General features: G+C 40.4%; 1 protein-coding gene across 1 annotated transcript; it reads right to left on the reverse strand.

Annotated features, from left to right (window-relative positions):
• Nucleotides 1-118: 118 nt before the first annotated feature.
• On the reverse strand, nucleotides 119-22,999 carry SERPINB7 (serpin family B member 7). The gene is made up of 7 exons (XM_045886310.1): nucleotides 22,832-22,999; nucleotides 16,554-16,604; nucleotides 15,866-15,982; nucleotides 9,034-9,151; nucleotides 5,266-5,408; nucleotides 3,558-3,704; nucleotides 119-900 (listed from the first exon to the last, which is right to left on the reverse strand). The coding sequence occupies exons 1-7, from the start codon at nucleotides 22,997-22,999 to the stop codon at nucleotides 502-504; spliced, it is 1,143 nt and encodes a 380-aa protein (XP_045742266.1). The 3' UTR covers nucleotides 119-501.
• Between the last annotated feature and the right edge of the window lie 1,587 nt (nucleotides 23,000-24,586).

Consider the following 24,586-nt stretch of genomic DNA (forward strand, 5'->3'; position numbering starts at 1 on the left):
AAGGAAACTCTCTAGTGTCTTCCTAGGTCAACAGGGAAAGGTTATCCTTCACACCTACATTCAGTAGCTAGGCTTCCTTCCAAGCTCATTTCAATGAAACTGGAATAACTGGGATAACTAGAGAGTTTCAGACAAAACCCTAGGGCTGCTTCTACATTGTCATTACCAGCAGTTCCCAGACGTGATGCCCAGCTCCGGGTGCAAGGGGCTATGGGGATGTGGGGGAGGGGAGGGTGGATGATGCGAATGAGTTGAGTTGGGTCAGAAAGGTAATGAACTTAGAAATAGGTAAGGCACACGGTAGTAGAAAGGCCAAAGCAGGGTGAGGACACTCAACCAGGTGTCTGCAAAAGGTCAAGTCTCCAAAATCATCTGCCGACCAATATTAGAAGGAAGTAAACACAAAGGAAACACAATGTGCTTTGATTATGCTCAGATCTATTCTCTTGTGGTGGTTCCTTGATGTGGTACGGACTACTATAATAGAAACCAACTGGATTTTCAAGGGCAAGACACTTTGCCACTAAACAAGATGATGTCATCCTTCCTGATGAAGAAGAGAAAGGGGTGATCAGCTCTGAACACCCTGGACTTGGGAAGCTGCTTTTCGACGATCTTAATTCCTGTGGCAGCAGTGGCCTCTGTGCCCTCCTCGGTGACCTCTATATAGGACTTGTGCATCATTTTGGACACATATAAACGGCCTCCTGGAGCTATACCAGAGAGATCAGCTCTGGTTTCATCAAAGATGTCTTTCAGCCCTAGGGCTTTTAAGTGGTGTTTGATTTCATAATTCTTCTCTATCTTGAACTGAGGAAGAAACACCTCAACATACTGAGAGCTCATTTTTCTTGGATTGGTCCACTCCATTAGATTCTGAAAGGTCATTCTCTTTTCAATCTGTAGGAATATTGAAAAGGCAATTCAATATGCTTAAGAGACAGATAAAACACCAACTATAAAGATAGATGGTTTTTCATAATTATCCTCTCCTGGATATTTGACTGTAAGTATGTCAATGGGTCCAGGGGAGTCTGAAAATGGGAAGTTACTAACACAAATAGTTCAAGCACTCTTTAACAAAGCATGGTTAATTTGCTCTGCTATGACAAGGTGTGACTTACCTGTATTTCAAGGCATTTCTGTTCTCTTCCCGCATATGAATAAATACAGCCAAAGTGGAAAAATGGGCAGGTGAAGGAATTAGGGTAGCAGAGAACATGAGAAGGAGAAAGGAGCTCAGTGGTCATTTAAGTCAGCATTTCTTGACCATTTCCCATCATGGAAGACATAGAAAATGGTAATGTTTGCATAGCTTGCTAGAATAACCAATGGAACCTCAGGGGGCCCAAGGCAAGGAGCCCAGAGCTCTAGCCTCCAGAGTTTAGGTGATTAGTACCTTCTAGCACAGTCACCTACACCATCTGGGGGGCTTGCATCCAAATATACCCTCCTACTCAACACATGCAACAACTGAAACTCAAGACATTGTAGGAAATGTGCCAAACTGCATAGCTGGGCACATCAGTTACATAGCTAGGTACCCACAGCTCTCTCTCCAGCATCACTGCTGTCCCCAATGATTCACAATGGAACTCACCAATTCCTGAATACTGAGAATTGATCAGAGACAATCCAGACTTATACGGGGAAGATTTTTCATGCAGATTGTTTACAAATCTTATATGTAGGTATTTGTTCACAAATTCAGTCTCACTGGAATCCTAAAGATAGCTTTTCACAGCTATCCTTATCAAGGACCTAAATTTGTATAATCAAATTTTGTCTAATTTAAATTTTATGTGTGTAAATTATCCAGTTTATGGTTAATCTATAATAACTTCTCATTCTGAATTAGAATTTTTTCCTCATTTAACTCACTATAAAGCCAACTTCCCCATTATTTAGTTTCATAGGATTATGTAGGTCTGTAGGATAATGTAGGAATATACATTTATACTCATCTGATCCAAACACTATTAGGAAGATCTATTACAGAAAAGAAAAATTTAGACAATAAGTATAAAAACAAATCTATCTTTGGGGCGCCTGGGTGGCTCAGTCGTTAAGCATCTGCCTACGGCTCAGGTTGTGATCCCAGGGTCCTGGGATCGAGCCCCACATCGGGCTCCCTGCTCCACGGGAAGCCTGCTTCTCTCTCTCTCACTCCCCCTACTTGTATTCCCTCTCTCACTGTCTCTCTCTCTGTGTCAAATAAATAAATAAAAATCTTTAAAAAAAAAACAACAAATCTATCTTTTGAGTTATCTGCTGTTTATTTTATATGGGCTACTTTTCTCTGTTATTGTAGATTATTTGAAGTTAAAATAATTGATGCATGCTAAAATCTAATTGTGATAAAGATTATCAAGTGAATGATTGGTTTAATATGAGTGTCAATATTTTATATTGTCACTTTAGGTTTAACAATAGCAACTTCATGACATTCCTCTTGCTGTTCATGTGAAAAAAGGTAATTAAAATGAAAAATAAAAATCATTATAATGATTCAGTGATTTTGTCCATTTAGAAATTATATTTCCAAAGTTCTAAAATCATGTTTCCAAATCATAGAAAAAGGATGGATAGAAGTAATGCCTCTAGGTAGGAGGAGTATTTCTTTATATTCTTTTTACCTTCCAGTTATTTCATAAGCAACAGTCATTATTTTACTAATCAAAATACAAAAATATATTTTAAACTTTAGTTGTAACATTTTAGGGTAGCTGAGATATGTGTACACACACACATATTTGTACATATGTATGTATCTATCAGACAAATTGATCAAATTCCATGAGCCTCCTTTCCCTGTCCCACGTGACTGCTGTATGGATCAGAGATAACATAAATGCAGCTTAGAGTACACAGCCTGGAACATAGTAGGTGCTCAATGGATGGTGTCTAGTATTCCATTTACAGAGAGGGACCTGACATCCAGGCTTCTGGGATTTCAGGTCACAGGCTCAGGAGGCCACATTCACAAGCCTGAAAGATCAGGATCTGAGATATGGTGATGCTCCCTGGCTTTGCAGGGCTACCATTCTTTGCCCTTGCACTGTGCTGGTCTATTGCCCCGGCCATACCAGTCACAGGGCAGTCCCTAACCTCTGCTTTTCCCAGAGACACAGCAGCTCAGAATGAGACCATACATTTCAATGCGCAAAGGCCCGGGGCTCCAGACCCCACAGTATCATTCCTGCCTGAAAATACTTAGTCTGTCCAAATTCCAATAATACATGAAAGACTATTTTCATGACCAAGTGCAAAGACCTAAACTCGTGCCATTTTCCCTCCAAGGTCGAGGTTTGAGAGGGTTCCAATTTCATAGCTATTCAACTAAAATTATATTAAACTGAAGTAAGTCAATCTCAGTAACTATAATGGTGTCTGGCACAGAGTAGGTACTCCTTAAATATTTGTCAAATAAATGAATAAGGGGGTAAATCTCTAATTCTTATAACCTGAAATCATAAAGTTGATGCATAAAAACACAACCAATAATATCCTAAAAATCTTCTAATTCTCCTCTAGTGAAAGCGGCAGTAGCAACTTACTTGGGACGGGTCATTTTCAGGCAGCATAATGAACATGCTTATGCCACCATGATACTTGAGCTCAAGAACCTGCATGGGTGGGTCTCTAATGACAGAAAAATTGAACTTCCGTTCTTGATGCATCATGGCGACTGCTTTTCCGGGACACTGAAAGTCAAGTCACAAAAAAATATTTATTAGCCCACATTATTTCACTTTATAAGAATAGTGCTTCAGTTTTTGTCCAGTTGATCCTGTAGCTTTTTCCTGACTTGCTGCCAAGAGTGGTTGCAGTGGTTCATAGCTTAGGGATATAAGCACAGACTTTGAGATTAACTGCCTGAGTTTAAAACTTCCAGCTGTGCAACTTTGGGCAACTTACTTCACTTCCCTGTGCCTCCATTCCTGCATAGGACTGTTGTAAAGATTATGTGAGCTAACATACCTAGCGTTAGGTACATTGCTTTGCACTTAGCATTTTATCTGAAAATGTCTATATAGTAAGTAATGAATAATTATTAAATAGCATTATAACTAAAAATGAATGCTATAGATTTTTTATTTTTATAATACCTCATTCTTAAATTGTGTGATTTTGATAGTACTGGTCTGTATTTGACTTCTGATGATAGAAAAAAATCTATAGTATTCATAGCAATATTTATCATTCATTCAGTGATCTTTGATTTCTACCAGCTCTCAGCACTCCTATGTCTAAAACTTCTGATGTGGAAAAATGCAGAAAGAACATTTCAATAAATAAAACTAAGTTTAAAAGTTTAACCTGAGTTTCTCTGTCTCAACACAAAAGGCTGAGTGATTGAAAGAAACTTTAGAAGTCAATTACTGGAATCGCCTCATTTGTGAGGATGGGAAGGTCTATGGTGGTTGAGTTAACTTGCCTAAGACAATGCAGATTGGCACTGAAGCAAGGCAAGAACCCCAACACAGTACTGCTGACTCCAAAGCCTTTGATGTTTCTACTATCCTATAAGATTATTGTGTACAAATTGGTAAAACACACACACACACACACACACACAAGAATATGTTTTACAAAAGTTGGTTAGGACTAACACTTGGGAATGCATAACTTGACTAAACATAATTTCTTCCTTTGTAAAAGGAAACACATCCTTGCTTTGACTCAGGAAAAATCATTGATATTAAATTACTGGAACTATACACCCCACAGTTAGAATCACAAAAAAATGAAAAGCATACTTTTGTCATATTTTCTTCTTATAGGCATCCAACTAGAATATCTTAAAATGAATTCATACATTATTGTCTTTCTCAAATTTGAATATATTCTAAGAAATATCAATTTATGGGACACCTCCAGTAGTGTACCATAACCTGCATTATCAGGAAAATAGGTTGTTTTATAAACAATTCACCATATGGTGTTGGTAAGCAATAGAAGAAATAAGTAAAGAAATGATGAATCCATCATTTGTCTATGTAAATTCCATAATTTCTGCGAAGGAATACTGTGACCAAAAAAACCCACTTCTTTTGTAAGATTTTATTACGCACTTGATTGAGAGAGCACAGAGGGAGAGTAAGAGGGAGAAGCAGACTCCCCGCTGAGCAGAGAGCCTGATGTGGGGCTCAATCCCAGGACCCTGACCCTGAGATCACGACCTGAGCCAAAGGCAGACGCTTAACCAACTGAGTCACCCAAGCCCCCTGGCAAAAAAAAAGCTTCTTAAAAAGATTTCCATACCTTGGGAGATTTGAAATGGCAATTTACAGTTTCGTCCTTGGTGAAGGCCAACTCCCACTTGCCTTTGAAGTACACAGCATTCACCAGCACCATCACAGCCAAAGAGCTTATGCTACCTGCTTGAAAGACGCTCTTGATTTTGCCTTTTGAAAAATAAATGGAGAAAAAACGTGAAATTTTAATGTAATTTTTTATTTTTATTTTTTTAGATTTATTTATTTATTTACTTGAGAGAGAGAGGGAGAGAGAGCAGGGGGAGGGGCAGAGGCAGAGAGAATCTCAAGCAGAGTCCCCACTGAACATGGACCCCCGTTGCGGGCTCAATCTCACCACCGAGATCACAATCTGAGCCAAAATCAAGAGGTGGACGCTTAACCAACTGAGCCACCCAGATGCCCTGTTAATGTAATTTTTAAAAAGACAAGGTGAACATATTTTTCCTTACGACATAATTATAATACAATGATATTAGTAATAACCCATGAGCGAATGCTCCGTCCAGTACTCTCTGAACCTCTTATATGGAATATTTGGTTTAATCCTCACAAAATCTCTGTGAGGTGGGCACTTTCTTGTTGAGGAGGCTGGAACACAGAGAGATGAAGTAATCTGTACAACATCACACAACAAGTTAGGGCACCAGGATTCTGACCCGGAAAGACAATTCCCAAAGCCCCTTCTTGCTGGTAAGCACCAAACTACCTTTCCTGCCTCGACGAGGCCACAGCACTCCAAATATAATTTACTCCATTCTGTTGGGCTAATTACTTCCTTCCTTCCACATGGACAAGATTTTTGCCGGATGTCAACCCTGTTCTCGATACTTGAATCACAACCATGACAGAACAGTCCATGCCATCACTGGGCTCCCGGCCCAGCACCGGGGAGCAGCTGTTCACACTGGCACCACAGCCACGTGCTGAGTGTGCTGTGGGAGCACAGGTGAGGGGCACCACCTCTGGCTTGGCCCTCTGCTTGAGCTGATGGCAAGGTGGGAGGCGGAGAGAAGCTGCATATAGCAGAGGCTGTTCACCCAAACACATGGAAGCTTGGAAGAGCACAGTGTATTTGGGGAAACCCTAACTCATTCTGATGTATAGGGAAAGTAGGCTTGGAAAGGTTATGAGCAGGGGCCGAAAATGAAGAGCCTTGAATGTCTGGTAATAATTTTGGGTTATCCTGAAGGCAATGGAAAATGATCGTTCAGGATTCATTGGAAGATAAGAAGGGACATGGCCATGATGGGTCAGATGTACCTTTTAAAAGTCCTTTTAAAAGGACTTGGTAGTGTGTGGAGGATGGGGAAGGGGTGAAAGGACCTGGGTGGGTTTGTTGGAATGTTGGCAGTATTCTGAGGTATTCCCCCCAAATGAGCATTGAGAACAAATGCTTATCAAAATAAGAATAATTTTAAGATATATTTGCATGAAGAAAGAAGGAAGAGAAATAACTAATTGGTCCAGATGGAAAAAGGTATTAGCAATCTGATACCCTTAAAAACTACACACTAAATAGAATTCCATTCAGTTATTAGGAAAAGCAATTGCATAGTTCCACTTGGTTTGTGAATAGTACATTTGAAACATGTGGTGGCTAATGGTCAAAATAACCCTCTACTAAGGTAATGATGAATGAACAAACAAAAAGAAAACTGAGACACTGTATTGTTATTCCCAGGACTAGTTGTAGTATGTTGAATGTTTGCAAGTCACCTTTCATACTTTTGAGACAGAATCAGACTCAGCAAATACATGTATATTGTTCAGAGTATAAAACCAGGTCAAGCCTTAAGTAAAGAAATGACTAGGTTTGGAAGCAACTGATCAACAAAATAGCAATGAATACATTTCCTTATTTGTTTTGAACTCAACCAGAACATCTGCTGGAATTCAGTTTTTAGCTGTGTGAAAAACACCAAAAAAGCAATGTTCTTTTTCTGGAAGGTACCACTTTTGCCACATACATTATTTTGCTAAATGAAGAGGGTTTTAAATGAAAGACAAACAATCCATCTTTCAGAATAAGCAATGATATAAAATATATTTCCCACATAGTAATTTATGAAATGGTCATAATGAAATCAATATTTGTTTCATAGGATCATTTCCCAATCCAATGAGATAATGTAATAGGTAAGATTTCTGAAAAGTATAAAGCATTCAAATTATTAAGATTATTCAGAACCACATTTGGACAAATACTAAAGCAATTTTTCTTTTTTTATCTAATAATTTATTTGATGTAACCAATATATCCCAAATATTATCATTCTGCCATATAATAAATATAAAAACTATTAAGGATATGTTTACATTCTTTATTTCATACTTGGTCTATGGAATTAAATGGTCATGAAAATTGCAAAGTAGTCTGTAAATATGTGGGAGATAGAATGTGAAGAAAAAAAAATATAGACACAGATGTGAACGTAGGCTCCGAACATAACTAGGTCAATTTATTCTTTGTGCATAAAGCCAAGGACTAGAATAGAAAATGCGAAAAGGAAGCAGTGATTTGTTGAGGTGCTAGGATTGTGAGGAATTTTTGCTCCCCATTTTTTAATGTGATTAAAAATCATAACACCAAATTTACCATCTTAACAGGTTAGTTGTATTAACTATACATGCCTTGTTGTATATCGCGTCTTCAGAACTTATTTTGTCTCACAAAACTGAAACTCCAAATGCATCGAACAACCCCCTTTCACACACAAACCCCCAACCCCTAGTAACCACCATTCGGTTTTTTTTTTAATTGAAGTATAATTAACATACAGTGTTATATTAAGTTTCAGGTGTACAATATAATAATCCAACAATTCTATACATTACTTGGTGCTCATCAAGGTAAGTGTACTCTTTATCTCCTTCACCTCTTTCACCCATCCTCAAACCCACCTCCCCTCTGGTAACCACCTGTTTGTTCTCTGTATTTAAAAGTTGGTTTTTTGTGGGCGCCTGGGTGGCTCAGATGGTTAAGCATCTGCCTTTGGCTCAGGTCATGATCCCAGGGTCCCGGGATCAAGCCCCGCATCGGGCTCCTTGCTCAGCGGGAAGCCTGCTTCTCCCTCTCTCCCACTCCCCCTGCTTGTGCTCTCTCTCTCTCTCTCTCTGACAAATAAATAAAATCTTTAAAAAAACAAATTGGTTTATTGCCTGCCTCTTTTTTCTTTGTTTCTTAAATTCCACACATGAATGAAATAATATTTGTCTTTCTCTGACTTATTTCACTTAGCATTATACCCTCTAGGTCCATCCACATTGTTGCAAATGGTAAGATCTCATCCTTTTTATGGCTGAGTAATATTTCTATCTGTCTGTCTGTCTGTCTATCTATCTATCTCTCTATCTAGGTATAGAGATATATATCACATCTTCTTTATCCATTAATCTACTGAGGGACATATGGGTTGCTTCCACATCTTGGCCACTGTAAATAATGGTGTAATAACCACAGGTGTACATATGTATTTTCAAATTAGTGTTTTTTCATTTCCTTTGGATAAATACCCAGTAGTGGAATTACTGGATCATATTGATAATTCTGTTTTTAATTTTTTGAAGAACCTCCATTATCTTTCCACAGTGGCTGCACCAATTTGCCTTACCACCAACAGTGCATGAGAAATATTCAATAGCAGCAATTATTACTTTGGATTAGGAGGAACTTTTCCTTGCATGTCTTACAAAAGATGTCCAGCTTTAAGGTTGACCATTCTCAGTATTCATATATCACACAAATCTTGTAGAAAAATAGGGTTGCACTCACCATGTGTTTCATTTTCAATCCATTTATGAATTTTATATATGGTATCTTCTACATCATTTGTGAAGTCAACTCGTTCCACTTTGGCATTGTATAATTTTTCAGCACACTCAATATAGTTCTATAAATATAAATAATTACAGTTCTATAAGTAATACACAGTTTTTATAGTCACAAGTCACCATCAACTAAGCATATAACAACTCTGTTTTTGAACTTGTCTCTTCATTTTCGCCATCTTACTCAAGGACTCATTCCTCACTCAAAGATGAGGAAGTATGGCTAGAAATATGAAGTATGGCTGGATGGGTTGCTGGAGAACCCAAAACTGAATTTGCACAGCAAGCACACTATTTGAACCTAAGTTTATCTGAAGTGGATTAAGGGAGGCTAACAGGGATTACGGCTAAAGCCCACTCCCTTGGCTTGACCACTGCTTTCTCACCATAAATACTTCAACAGTGTCCTCACTCATCTCCCTTGCTTGTGTCATCCCCTTCCTACTGAAAGCATTAAGAAGGCTTCCAGGCTACTTCTTGTACTTAAGATAAAGCTCAAGCCCCTGGACCTGGCCTGCATTTGAAAGAAAAAAAAGAAAGAAGTCAAGTTGAAGAAGATGAGCAGAAAAGGCGAGCCCTCCAAGTAGTAGTACCCTCAGAGAAGTAAGAGGATCTTTGCACACTCAGGAGACCAGCAGCAATTTGTGATGACTGAAGCATGTAGTGAAAGGGGGAAATGGAGGACATGAGCCAGGACAGAGGAAGAGCATGAGTGCCTTGTTTCCCTTGACAAGGAGCTTTCATTTTATTTTAGGGAGTGTTATTAAAAGGATTTAAACAGGGGAGTAATATAATTAAATGTGCATTTCATAAAGGGGACTCTGAAATCAGCATAGAAAAGAAAACTGACTGGAAATAGAGGGACTTGTTAAAATGTCCGTATAGTTTATCCTGAGGGATATAAAGAGGTCCTGAACTGAGGCACTGGAAGTTTCCAGGGCCATGGGGAGGACAAAACGAACTTTAGAGATACACTAAGAAGGTAGAACTAGCTCTTTCTTACCCCCTAGCCTTCCATTTCCTTCTTGAACAATTCAGACTCAAAGCCATCATGAGGGGCAAATCTAGGTAGGTATACATCTCAGTGTGGGGAGGACCAGTGTGGCAGAGCTGGATGGTAGAGCCCCATCACGGTGAGGAGCAATTCAACACAAAGTATTAGTGGCCGAAGGAGACAAAGAACATATTGCCTTGTCAGGGAAGCCCAGCTCTGGAATTCAAGTGTAGGCAGAATCCAGAGGCATCCCTGAGGAGGGGTGGCCTCAGGCAGATGTTAGTGTGAGGTAGGCATCCTTGTGGGGTGTCAAAGCCCAAAAAAGCGAGAGGAACATCTCTGTGGTGGGCAGACCACCATGGGGTGTGGGGGACTAAGTGGAGGGAAGAGGTATACTCATGGAGAAGCAGCCTAGCATGGAGGGGCAGATCTGTCATGGGATGAAGAAGGTGTTTTCACACTGGGAGGGGCAACAGCATCAGTGATGGGAAATGGGTTACATAGAGGGTGATTGGCCAAACAAGTAAATATGTAAGAGTAATGGCAGCCAGGTTTCTCACTATTGCAGAAGGGAGTTAAACACAGAAAGAGAGAAAACAAAACAAAAGAAATGAACCCTGTGGTGTTTGATGGAAATTGTAGATATCAGTAGGAACTCGTGGGTTTCACCAAATTTAGGTAAAAAGATGAACATTGATTCAATATACGCATGTATTTTCCTAAAAAGGAACCAAGGCTCCTGGAGAAATGACTGATTCTAGGGCTGAGGCAGGAAAAGAAGATGCGATTGGAACATCTCATGGTGCCAGAAAGAAAGTGCTCAAATGAGGGGGGCATGTCAAACAAATGCAGATGCCAATAGAAGCGATAATTTGAGCATGAAAATAATATGATGGATTATAACCCTTTGGCGAAAACAGGACACCATATTGTTATAAATAAACAATATTACCATAAATAAACAAATATGTTTTATCAAGAATGAGATATTTACACAGCCTGAAAGCAGTTCCTCACAAAATACTTAACAACAAAGGGAAGAAGAGTAACTTCACAACAGAGAAACCCAGCAGACATCCTTGTAATCACGTGACCAAAGATGGCAGGATGAGCAATGGGATAAATCAAAATCCTGCTAGTGTGCCACAGGGATAATGCAATGAAAAATAAACACTCAGATGTTTCCCTCAAATCTGGTGCAAGTGTTAGCTAATGCTATGGTGATAATCCTTGCATAATATATAAGTGTATCAAATCAACATGTTGTACACCTTAAACTTATACTATATTACATATCTATCATATTTCAGTAAAGCTGGGAGAAAATAGGACTCTAATCATGAAGACACATCAAACAAACCCACACTGAAGGGCATTCTAAAATATAACTGGCCTAAAACTGGACACTGTGAATAATTATCAAAGTGTCAAGATCATGAAAATCAAGACAGACTATGAAATGTTCCAAATTGAAGGAGACTAAAAGTGAGTCAACAGAATATAATGCATGATTCTGAACTAAGTCCTTTGCCATGAGGGATGATGTTGGGCTGATTGGTGAAACTCAAAAGGATCTGAAGATGAGCTGAAGTAATGCACACTGTTAACTTCCTGATCTTGATGGTTGTATCATCACTATGTAGAAGAATGCCATTGTTTGTAGGATTACATGGGAGTATCCAAATATGATAAAACATCTCAAATGGTTCAGGGGGAAAGTGTTCTTTCTACAATACTTGGAATTTCTATGTGAGTTTGAAATTATTTCAAAATAACTTTTCTTTGAAAGTAGAAGGAAAATCTATTAGGTCTTCTTCACTGATGGACTATGAAGCTCCGGGAAAGGGAGATGTCAAAGTTGATCAAAATACCTGGTAGGTCATTCACTGAAAGAGAACCCAGGGGAAAGAGAATGTGTGGGGACAGGAGAGATGGTGTGTTGAAGAACCTGTCGATGCCCACCTGAGGACTGGCAGTAAGTAGGCAGGCAGAGAGATGAGCATGACACTGAGGGTGAGGAATGACTCATCACACAACTACAGAGAGCTGTGGAGGTATGGAGGACAACATCAAGGAACTATAAACTTTCTAAGTAGATCATCTCTCCTTGGGTGAGACAGTAGGCTCAAAGTGGAAGAGGCCGGAGGGCAGAACCCTAAAGAACACCAGTATTTCAGAGATGAATGGAGGAATAAAGATAAACAAAGGAAACTGAAATGAAGGAGAAGGTAGAAAACCAGAAGAACTCAATGCCATAGAAACCATGAGAGGAGAAAGTTTCAGGGAGCCCCAGTAGTGTTGAATACTAAAGAGGCAGGTAAGACCCAAACTGCAAAGTGTCCACTGGAAGCCATTAGTCACCTTGGTAGGAGCAGCTTCAGGAGAGCGTGGAAGGTAGAAGCTAGTTTGCAATCGATGGAGCAGTGAGAAAGGGTGGAAAAGTGGATTCTGCCTATACATATCACTCTTTGAAGAGGCTTGATTTTTCAAGTTTAGACTGTCAGAGTGAGAAACACAGAAATGGGAAGAGAATCATGGGGTAACTTTACAAAAAAAGGAGAGAAAAATTTAGAAGGTATGTATCTGGAGCACATTTATATGCGATGAAGAAGAAGACAGTAGAGTGACAGAAGTTCAGGAAAAATAGTGATGGAGATATCACCAAGAAACTGGGGGCAGGGGAGGGGGTGAGGTGGCAAGAAGAAAAGGAGGAATTATCCATTAAACAAAGTGTTGCCTCTGAAATCGAAGGGAAAAGGGAAAGGGAGCCGGGTGTAAGTTGGGATATGGATCCGCCCTGATGGTGTCTATTTTCTTTGTCAAGTAGAAGACAAGTGGAGATGGGAATTTATTGCTTAAGTAAGAAAAGGCATTATTCTGAGGCAGATGTGCTTTTACCTATAGAAGAGAAGCTGGAACATAAGACAACTCAAGTGCAGTTTTTTTCTCTATACACAATTCGTTCTATGAACTTATATAATGTATTCATCTTTAAGAGACACACTGTTGCTTTGTCACTTGAAAATTCTTCCATTAATTCTAAGAAGATCAAATGGCCTATCCAGAACTAAAATATTCATCCCGTGTATATTGCAACATGTATTTCCGTTTCAGTATTAAAGTAAGTTCTTATTTAAAAAAGGAGAAGTTAGAAAGTTGAAAGCGCTTGTGCCAAGTATGGAAATTCTATTTTTGAGGTGAACAGGACAAACAGGTGTAAAATTTAGGACTAAGTCCCAGCGTTTGGTCTTGGCAGGGTGGAGAGCAGTAGGCGTGCAGGCGGGCCCCTCCCCTGGCCAGCCACCCCAGGAGCCGAGAGCAGCAGTTCTGAGGAGCAGAGGGGTGTCACCCTGAGGTCTCGGTCTATCCCAGATGACCCAGACATCCACCCACCCACCCCACCAAAGGCAGAGGCTAACGCCCTGTTACTGTCGGGATTCTGATGACCAGGGGAAGCAGGATGTGCACTGAAGAAAACCCAGAGACATTTCCACTAAGTCCCATGGCTTCCAGTCCTCACCCGGGCTCCCACAGCACTGGGCCCTTCTCCTGCTCTAGGACCAACTAGACAAATCTAAGGCAGCAGAGACCTAGAGCTCCTGGCACAGACCTAGTTGAAACTGATGGTGGCAATAAGGGGTTGCTGGGAAATTGAGAGAAGCAGAAGAGTTTTCAGTAACTGGTGTGAGGAACGAGAGAAATCACTGTGAGCGCCCAGCTGACGGCTGGACAGCGTGGAGGACACCTGTGGGGCTCGGAGCCCGTGGTGTCGTGGTGGTGACCACACACGCCGAGGCTTGGCACAAGTGTCGCCTAGTGGCCCAAGCACAGCTGCCGAGGGAAGTCATGGGACCCATCTGGGTGGGGCTTTGCTGGGGGAAAGGGAGAGCTGATAAGTTGAGAGACGATGGAGAGAAGGAAAAATTGCATAACTCGATGCAGTTGAAGAACAGGTAGAGTGGGGCTGAAATAATGAAAGAACGAGAAGCACGGAATGATGAGGCCCCTGACGGGGCAAGTCCAGTCGTACATTTTAGGAGTGGAACAGTTCTGGGCGTTGATGAGTTTCAGGGTGTGGCTTGGGCCTTGTTACTGTAATGGTACAGGGAGAGAGGGTCAGGAGACTGTAAGGAGGGAAGCTGAGCTCACAGCTGGCTGTCACAGGGACGCTGAAGTCACCCTAAATGGTGGCAGAGCTTGGGGCAATATGGACTGACATTCACAGAGGTCTGACCAAGACAGATGGAGCACAGATTCAGGAGGAGGGCAGAGAAGGTATCAGAGATGGCGGCTGGGTCTTCTATATACTTTTTGTAAAGACAAGTTATACATTATTATTATCTTCATCAATTCAAATAGACTCATCCATATTCAAATATGAGTAAAAAACTGTTACACAACAAAATGTAGAAAATTTGGAGATGATCTATCTTTGTACTGATCTGACAACTGAAAGTCAACAACAGTTACACTTTTAATCAAAAGTAGTTTTTAGAATAACTAACTGTGTTGTAAATGTTTGGGAGGAAAAAAATAGCAGTGTCTCTTTTCCATGTTGGTGATCAGATCTCACCTTGCCTGTGCTGGGTGCATACACTGAGCGCCAGATAAAGGAACATGGAAATGTGCTATAAATAGTAACATGATAGACACATCAACTTCTGGGTTAAAAGGGTTAGCAGTCCCTCGGGGAGTCCACAGTATGTGTGGGAAAAGACACAAAATGTGGAGTTGAACATACAAGGTGGCCCCTGGAAAGCTTGTGTAGGACTCTTTTGGAAAGGTTAAAAAAACAAAGTGGCCTAATGCTTCATACTTGGCAGGCTGCCAAAGGGCTTGGGCGCGGTGTCGGAAGGGGCAAAGAATCTGTGTGGGTGACAGAGGAGACAATAATGGTTGGGTGGAACACAGACAGCTGACAAAGATGCAAGTGGAGATTAGTCCAGAGATGTCAGGGAAGCAAAGCTTTATGGTTGTCTGACAAGTGGAGAATTACAAGGGAGAACAAACATGCCCAGAAAATCATGGCCACTGCACCAACCAGCGTCCGGCTGTCACAGCGACAGTGGGCTCTAAAGCACTGGTTGAGCCCAGGAGCATATAAGGTGCAGTCTGGGTCTCACTGGTCTTTGGGTGAGCAGGAAGCCATGGTGAATGAACTGAGAACACAGACAGTGCACAGGAACATGAAAACTTCGCCCGCTGACCTCGAGGGAACCAGTCCCCCGCCTTCTGTTCAGCCTGAGCTGTCCCTCTGCCAGTGGCTGGCCATATCTGCCTATGTCCCCTACAAGGGGCTCTTCTGTAAGTGGCCTTCACCGCAAAATTACTGTTGGTAGAAGAGATGAAAGGGTGTGGCTGAGAATAGAGAAGGTGAACTCAGCCCTGGGGATCCACAACGATCCCAGGAGACACAAAGCTTAGGGGAAAAGTGGGGAGACTTTTTCCTCTGCTGCCCACGGACAATCCTAAATGAGCAGTCTTCTCCTCCTGCCCCATTACAGCCCCGCACCACTGCCAGAGGACACAGTCTCCTCTGCTTTGCAGCCTCTCAGTCTGGGGACCCTGAATGCGGGGATCACTCAGCTCAAGTAAAGCTGTATTCTAGAAACAGGGAGATGAAATTCTGGAGACATCTGGCAACACAATTAGCAGCTATAAGAAAAACGAATCACCGTTGTATCGCCCCATAGAAAAGATACAAGCCTTTTTGCAGATGATGGATTGAACAAGACTAGGGTCCAGAGTGGAAATAACCTGTGACAGGGGAGGCCACACTTACCCTATGAAGATCAAACACTTTTTCTGCAAAAAGACCATTGGCAATGTGGAGTTCGTAATCCCTATGCGATGTGTTCATATCAGAGAGAACTCTTTTCAGTTGAGACTGAAGTCCTGGCTGTTATTAAAAAGATTTATAAAAATGTATTACAGGACTGCAAATATATCCACACTCTTATTTACACATGAAATAAAACATGTATATTATACCATGAAAGAACTGGAAAATAATGATGCTAGTAAAAACAGCAATGCCCCCTCTATTTACAATTTCTTGCCCTTTCTCATAATAGTATCTGTGATCAAAGTTAATTACAAATTTTACTAAAATAATTAACCTTAGAATAAAATTATTAACAGCAGATAATGAATATGCCTCACGTGTATACTAAATAATTCATTTTACCAATATAAGTTGGCTGTGAATATCAAAGGATAAAAGCAAAACATTTAGTTCCAAACTATCTTGCCAAAATCTGGCCAACGCACAAGTAAAATATTGGTACATTAATAATTAACAAAGAAATTATCAAAAATTGTCCTTGAGATGCCACAAGATGGAAATCTGAGTGAGACATATTCCTTTGCTTTGAAAGGATAGTAAGCATAATTAAATACATCGGTGCGATAGTAATTTCTCTAAATTTAGTCTCACACTCCCTTTCCTTAAAAAAATGTGTTGTCTTTACCTGAGCCTGAGAAGAGTTTCCCCATCCTGAGGCTGGGTTGAAGTGAAGCATCTGCAAACAGGGAGCAAGGAAATCAGTTAGCAGGTGCTGCTCGACAGGAAGGGACCCCACGAAATGAAGGAAGGAAGAGACTTCATTGTTAGTGGCTGTGTTTGTGTGTGTGTGGTAGCTCACAGGGCAGCCATGACCGGTGCAGTCCCACCACTGACTTGGTTAGAACACAGATTATTCACTGGGGAAAGCACCCCAAGCTGGCAGAGTGAATAAATGAGAAATCTTATTTACCCACATGGCGGGCGAGATTAAGGCTAATTATGCAGGCACCAAGACATAAAAGAGAGACGTAGTTACTGAATATCTAGGAAATCCTAAATGTGAAGCTAAATTGGGACTTGAGAGATGTGATTTAAGATCCTGCGATTATTTGAAACAAACAAAAAAAGATCCTACGATTATTTGAAATTAAGTAGTTTTAGGCTTTTCCTTTTCCAGTGTGGCTCTCATAATCCCATTATTCTAATAATTGCTATTCTGCCCAAGCTTTAATTTTCTATTGCACTTTATCCGAATTCCCCCAGGCCCTTATGTCCATGGGATCTGAAATGCAAAATGGCTTCTGTACTAGGAAGTAATAAAGGGTACTACGCATATGATAATCATTTATGCAGCTGTCTGGAGCAAAATGAATGTGCACTGTCAGAGACAGGCAAGATTTTCCGTAGAAAGATGTAGGTTTTCTTTAAGCGGTCTTCTATGGGGGCGCCTGGGTAGCTCGGATGGTTAAGCATCTGCCTTCAACTTGGGTTATGATCCCAGGGTCCTGGGATGGAGACCCAGGTCAGACTCCCTGCTCAGCATGGAGTCTGCTTCTCCCACTCCCTCTGCCGGCCACTCCCCCTGCTTGTGCACTCTCTGTCTTTCTCTCAAATGAATAAATAAAATCTTAAAAAAAAGGGGGGGTGTCATGTGAGCTATATCTGAACCATATCCTTGGTGGGAGGCAGAAGTAGGGAGAAGGGGTAAGGGACCACTCTGACACTGGGTAAAGGAATTATGGATGGGAATCTAATTAAGTCAATATTGTTATCAGTGTGTCTGTGGGGGCTTTCAACTTCAAGACTTCAGACCCCTAATTAATAGCACCATCTTCTTGGCTAGGAGGAAATGGAAGAGCTCAGTAAGCTACATGAAAACGTATGAAGACTGTGAGTGTCATTATTAATCTTAATAGGTCACAGAGAATTGGAACCTACCTCAGTTTCTACATCCTCTTAATCTGAAATAATAATTAACATGAGATGGAGTAAGAGATAAGACAAAGACAACAAGGCAAACTTGATATACAAATTAGCAGTCAATTTAAAATTCACAGGTGGGGTCTTTGCAAGACAACATGCCTGGCACCCTGGATGTCATCCTGAGCCCCGAGCTCGATGCCACAGTGGAGCATGAAAAATATCAGGCTCCTTTCTCATTTTGCCTTGGCATTGGATAGACTGGTATTTGGGAATATATGGAGGTACCAGAAACATAAAATATCATGGTACAATGTCAGGACTCAAAAATGCTAATGTCCTTTCTGAACTAACTCTTGTGGAACTGAGGCAATATTATAAAAAGTATATGAATCCCCAGAAGTCATTCTTGTTAACTTTTTGAAATAGCTTTAACAAGCATAAACATTTAACATCATTCTTTGATCATTTCTAATTTTACTCTATTGTGATAATAATCTGGTTGTCTCTTCTGACATTCCTAATTGGCTTTTAGTAAACTGGACTGGTAAATATTGAGGTGATGCATATATATTTTTATATTTTCAAAAATTCTAAGATACTACACATTCAACAATAAAACTACCATGACTAAAGATGAATAATGATACTAGTAAATATTCAAATGTAATAGGTATTAAATAAAATATCAAAGGGCATATTTATCACAATCCAAAATGCCGGCAGTCCTGTGTTCTCATATCCCCTGACTGACCCTATGTAGGAAAATCACAATTTCTTTTTATTGTTCACAACTTTTAACATAGTCAGATAATGGCAAACAAGGAAAATCATGGGTCAACACAATGTAAGAAATTTTAGGATCTTTGGATTGAAAGTAAAAAAAAAAAGATTATGAATCATTGCATCTCAATGGCCTTCTACCTGTGTATTCACGCCAAATTATAAAACTATTAAGTTTTCTCACAGCGTGGTAGAATAAGTAACATATTACAATGATTATTTTTTGAAATATTTTTGGTAAAACCCAATTGTTTTAGAAAATTCAAATTTATATAACTTTTAAATAACACTGTAATATAAAGACATGATTTAAGATAAAAATTTATACATACTTTATTTCAATGAAATGCTATGTGAGAGGAAACAGAAAAGTAGGTAGCTCAAAGAAAAGAAAAATACATTTTAAAAAGCACTGTATTAGTGTGAGCAGAGGTATTTCTGTCTGTTGCCAAATTCCTGTTTACCAGAAGGATCACCAAATCATTTTCCATATGCTGTAAAACAAAATCCAGGAGGTCACTAATGGGGGGGGGGGAAGTTTCTAGATCTTTGTTTTGCTTGGTTTTGTTTTATATACAAGGGCCTGAAGCTGATTTTTAAGATGTGGAGTTAGGAGACGTAGTTTGGATAAGAACTTTGAACACTTCCTTGGGGCTATCTGTTTCTGGCCAGGAAGATGTGGATATGCGTTTCTTGAAATACACATTACATCTCCCAACTGGGAGACCCTGCAAATACACGGGAGGTGATGCTCCCCTCGGTGTGGGAAGCAGTCCTCCCCCTTCCTGGCTGCCGTGATGGGCCCCGAAGCTCTCTGCTGCAGAGCCACTGGACAATCTTGCAGTGACACCCTCCCTTGAAGGGAAAGGGGGCTTCGACTGCACTATATACCAGTATCCAGGAATGAACATTGAAGGATGAATTGATGGCTTCTTAATTAAGAGAGTTATTAAGTACTGGATTTGGAAAAAAAATCTGTTTTTATCGAACAGAATGGAATGAAAGCCTAAACTCAGTATTGCTTATTTAGCCCCCTGAAATAACACAGCCCTATTGAGACAATCCCTGGGCAACAGGAAGGTCAAAGGAGAAAAAGTAAGCAACTCAGGGCGGAGCTACGATTCCTTTAAAACAAAAGAGGAGCAACCCGCCCCGCCCTTTACCAAATACCACTTTTGCCTGGGGCCTTTGTAGCAAGCAGTGTTCCTGCCCTAGCTCTAGCACCTTATCATTTTGATAAGGACCTTATTTTCTTTTTACCAGCTTATTACTTGAAATAATATAGCCTATGTTTGGTGTCTCAAGGCTGTGACACATTGTCCAAGTGTTTCAGTCTTTTTTTTTTTTTTTTTTTTTAAAGATTTTATTTATTTATTTGAGACAGGGAGAATGAGAGGGAGGAGGGTCAGAGGGAGAAGCAGACTCCCTGCAGAGCAGGGAGCCCGATGCGGGACTCGATCCCGGGACTCCAGGATCATGACCCGAGCCGAAGGCAGTCGCTTAACCAGCTGAGCCACCCAGGCGCTCGCAAGTGTTTCAGTCTTAAAAAATAAATAAGGTTGAGTTTTTCCTCCAAAAATAAAATAAAATAAAATAAAAACTATTATATTAAAATAAGAAAGTACAGTAATATTAGAGCTAAATGAAAAAATATGAACCTGAACACAGGACCTTATAAATAAATATGCTTTTCTGCGCTTTCACTCAAATGGCAAGCAGCTGATATGTCACTTTAACTCTACTGAACCTCACACATGCCTATTCTGGATTTCAATGCTATTACCTAGTAAAGGAACCAGGGTTTCCCTGAGAGTGGGTGACCTGACCTGTCTTGAGCCAAGAAAATTCAGGACAGGCCCAGAACATCGTGTTGTCAGCAAAGATTTAGAGTCATCTGAAAGCATTGTTTAAAAATGACAAGTTTAAAGAGACTTCTACTGGCCCAACTGTGACCATCTGAACATCAAAAACAAGAATGACCACTGGTCCATGGCAATGCTTGAGAGAGACAGAATGATGCCATAAATTACAACTAAATTGATTGAGGCTTGATTTCTCTAAGATATACATACGTGACCCAGAGTGTCAAGTGCTGGGTATTGCAAGGAGAAACTAACTGGGACAGAGTTTGGGGACGGGAGGGGGAAGGCTAACAATTAATTCCCAGAAGGTATATTGCAGATGACTAAATATTTGTACAGATGAATTATATGAATGTTTCTGTGTCTACAGTGCATTTTTTTCCCTCTTGCCTGTTTCTTATAGGTTATAATAGCAAGAAGTATAAAAAGTAACTCAGCAAAGGCACTGATTCCAGCAGTGACAAAGAGCAGACCCCAGTAAGACAGGCTCTCTGAATCCACCGTGACCCACCTCCCATGAGTTGTTGACCGGGGCTACCAGGCTGCTGGTGGGGCAAGGAGACCTCAGGAAATTAATCAGGCAATAGCCTGGGAATGTTCCTAACCTGAAATCATGCAATAACAAGTGACTGTGTCTTCTGTTGTGTTAAAGGCGTGGGGTTTTGTCATAGGGTGGAGCCTACACATCTTTGTCTATCATATGCCACAGGAACAACTTTTAAGCTATTTGTTAAGTGGATACCACCAAATCAACCCCCATAGTTTGTAGGTGAGGATACTGAGGCCCACATGGATGAACTAATTTTCCTAAATCAGAATTTGGATTTGATTTCCTAACTCCCAGACCAGTGTTCTGTTTCCATGACACCACGTTGCTTTACTTGGTTCTAAAACATTATGTACTTATAATAACGAAGGAATACATTTTTATTAGTTGCTAAGTTTTTCTCCCCCAAAGTCTTTATATTTGTTTATCAAAATACTAACTTTAAAGTAACTGAGGCTTTGCAATAATGTACTTTGGGCTGCATTTCAGTTTGGTGGCTTTAAGGCAAACAGTTCTCAACTGTGGGTTGATTCTGCTTCCTGGGGGGTATCTGGCAATATTTGCAGACATTTTTGATTGTCATGACTGGACAGAGGTACAGTAATGGAATCTAGTGGGGAAAAGCCAGGGATGCTGCTAAACCTTCTACAATGCACAGAAAAGCCCCCTCACAACAAAGAACTATCTGGCTCAAAATGTCAGTAGGGCCAAGATTTAGAAACCCTGATTTAGAAGATCACCCTGAGTTTGATTCGTAGTGCTGCCACTTACGAGCTAAGATGGCATGGGAACACACAAGATCAGGGTAAGTGCCTACTCGGTGCTATCGCGAGCAGCCAGTGAGATACGCATAAGGCTCATCCCAGAGGCAGACACTGATGAAGTTGTCAGCAGTTAGTTGCTATCATCTCATTAAAAGTGCCCAATGCTCTGTGGTTGTGAATCACTCCAGCTCTTGGGAAAATGGCATTCTGAGACTCTGTGGTTATTCCCTAGAAACAAATATTCACTGAGCTATCCAGAGTGAGAAACGAATTGTCCTAGCTTAAATTATCAGCACAATCTTCAACAAGTGCTTAGTTGTGAAGGGTTACAATGCAGACAATCTTCCGCTAGCTCTCATTTATGAATAAAATAATGGGGGGATCCAGGGGGCAGAAAGGGATAACAAAGACCTCCACAGGCAGCCTGGACCTGGGATCTCACCTGCTACTGAGCTACTACAGTTCCGTGACTGTGTCACTTCCCTGCACAGCCTGGTTCAGGGTAGTATACAAGGGTGAGTTAAAAAGTACTTTCTACATGTGTTGGTGACAATGTGATAACCATTCAGGTAGGCTGCTATTATCTGGAATGCACTATTATGTCATTGGTGCCCACGTCACTTGTGTTTAAAGTGGGACTTCATTGGTATCTTGCTCTTCTTCTTTCTCATCTACTTCTACTCAGGCGGTGGTTCCCAAGCTTTAGTGCGCACGTGGAGAGTTTATTAAACCACAGATTGCTGGGTTCCATCCCCACAGATTTCTAATTAGTACGTCTCAGCTGGGGCCCAAGCATTTGCATTTCGAACAAGCTCTCCAGGTGATGCTGATGCTGCTGGTCTAGGAAACACATTTTGAGAACCACTGTACTAAGGAAAAGAATCAAAGTGGCAGTTCTGAGAATATTCCTTCTGTCTCTCATCCCAAAAACAAGTGCTACAATCAGTGTGTCTTCTTCACACCCAGAGAGGGACTCACTGAGATGTTTTCATTTACATGGGACCATTGCAGTAGAATATGCTCTTGTAGGAAACAATTTGCCCCGATTAATCGCAGAAACCATGGGTGGTGGCTAACCGAGACTGACCTTATCAATCTGAGACACACAGTCACCTTGTGCACCCAAACGGACCAGGGCCAGGGCAGTGAAGATGCTCAGAGAAGAAAAGAACACATTTTCACTCCCTTGATTGTTATCCAACTCTCTGAACAGATCGAAGCAAAACTCTGCATTTGCTGCAGCAAGGGAGGCCATTGTGGAATGGAGTGCCGCCTAGAGGACAAAGAGAAATGGAATGAGTTCCAAGTATGTTTTCGGCGCATATGATGGTTTTTATATTCATTTATTTTTGCATTTAAACTTCATTTCTTCAGCCTTGGATGTAACCATCAAATAACTTAGAACAAAAAAAATTTCCTTTGGTCCTGTATCCTTGTTATCAACACTCTAAACCTCTCTCTTCTGCCAACAACATCATGATACACTCACTTTCTTTAACACTGATTCTCTTTAGTGCAATGTTTCTGTGTTTCTGCCTATGCTCTCACATTATATTCCCACTTCTCCTTGATGTGGCATTTCTATCATCAGTGCCCTCTGAGAGTTCTGTTTTCAACTCCTAAGCAGACACATTCCTGGGGTCTACCATTCATCAAATCACCCCAGCTTTCTAAGCTGAAATAGAGCAAAAGTGCTCTTTGCAGTAAAACAAATATTACAACATTAGACAGTCTGTTAAATGGGGCTATAGTCCTTGCTTTCTCAATCTGTAATTTTAAAAAATGTTAACATTTGGAGATTTAACACATAATTTCCTTACTCCTTCTCTCTAGAATAGCCACCATACATGTGCTTAGAGTAATCATACATCCTAACTCTTTTCAAGACTGTCCTAATTTTAAATATTATGCATCCTTGATCCTGTATTTATTATTTTCATACAACTTTCTAATTTTTTTGGAATGGAAAGTGTGATTAACTATATTATGTATCATGCACATGACTTTCCAACACAGAGGTCTCTTACTGGAGAACCTGAGGTATAATAGCAAATTTAGAATCCAGGATGAAAATGAGATTGTCTTCAAATTCTTGATAATGTTGTTTCTGAAACATAGAGGGCTGCCACCAGCAAGGAATTCTTTAGGAATCTGCTTTGGTATTTCTTTGCAGAATTTTTCCAGGATACTAAACTGATCCCAATACCACAGTTGGGGTTGTCACAGACTAAAGGAATTCACTTGGATCCTCCAAATTATTCTCCTTGAATATTCTGTGACATTATGCCTAATGTGTGGCAGGTTCCAATACTCATGGACCCGTAAAGGACCCAGCCCTAACCCCAACCTTGTTGCTAAAAGTTGTTGACTTGGGTCAAGTCTTTAATTTCTCTAACCTTCTAAACTGCATCTTATTCAGTGAGATGATCAATTTGCAGGACAGAAAACCACGTGTCCTTCCACCCTTACAGCTGTAAAAGAACCACATAATATCAAAGCATTTGGGGAGGGGGGTGGGGGCATGGTATGGAAAAGAAAGAAGGTCAAGAGGAGGGAGATATGTGTGGTTTGAAAAGATAATATTCTAAAATTACCATGGAGTTGATTTTGTTGAAGTCACAAACTTAATGCCTTTCAAAGTTACAAATGACATTAAAGCAAGTTTTCAACTTTTATTTTATCAAATGGAAGTTTGAGTTTAAAAAAAATGAGGAACAATCTAGTATAATTATAATGCCTGATTCATTGTAAACAGTCAAATGAACTGAAGCTGCCCTATATTCATTATTCTTTATTAAATTTGCTCTTCCTAAAAGACCACAAATTGGACATTTCCAGAGTA

The sequence above is a fragment of the Mirounga angustirostris genome, unplaced genomic scaffold (genome assembly GCF_029215605.1).
Source record: "Mirounga angustirostris isolate CCGP_5_RB_7025 unplaced genomic scaffold, mMirAng1.0.hap1 SCAF_14, whole genome shotgun sequence".
Classification (NCBI taxonomy): Eukaryota; Metazoa; Chordata; class Mammalia; order Carnivora; family Phocidae; genus Mirounga; species Mirounga angustirostris.

Coding starts and splice junctions, on each gene's coding strand:
- SERPINB7 (XM_045886310.1), bottom strand. CDS start 22,999: ATGGCCTCCCTTGCTGCAGCAAATGCAGAGTTTTGCTTCGATCTGTTC. Junction 15,983..16,553: donor GAAACTCTTCTCAGGCTCAG/GTAAAGACAACA, acceptor TTTTAATAACAG/CCAGGACTTCAGTCTCAACT. Junction 3,705..5,265: donor GCCATTTCAAATCTCCCAAG/GTATGGAAATCT, acceptor CTTGACTTTCAG/TGTCCCGGAAAAGCAGTCGC.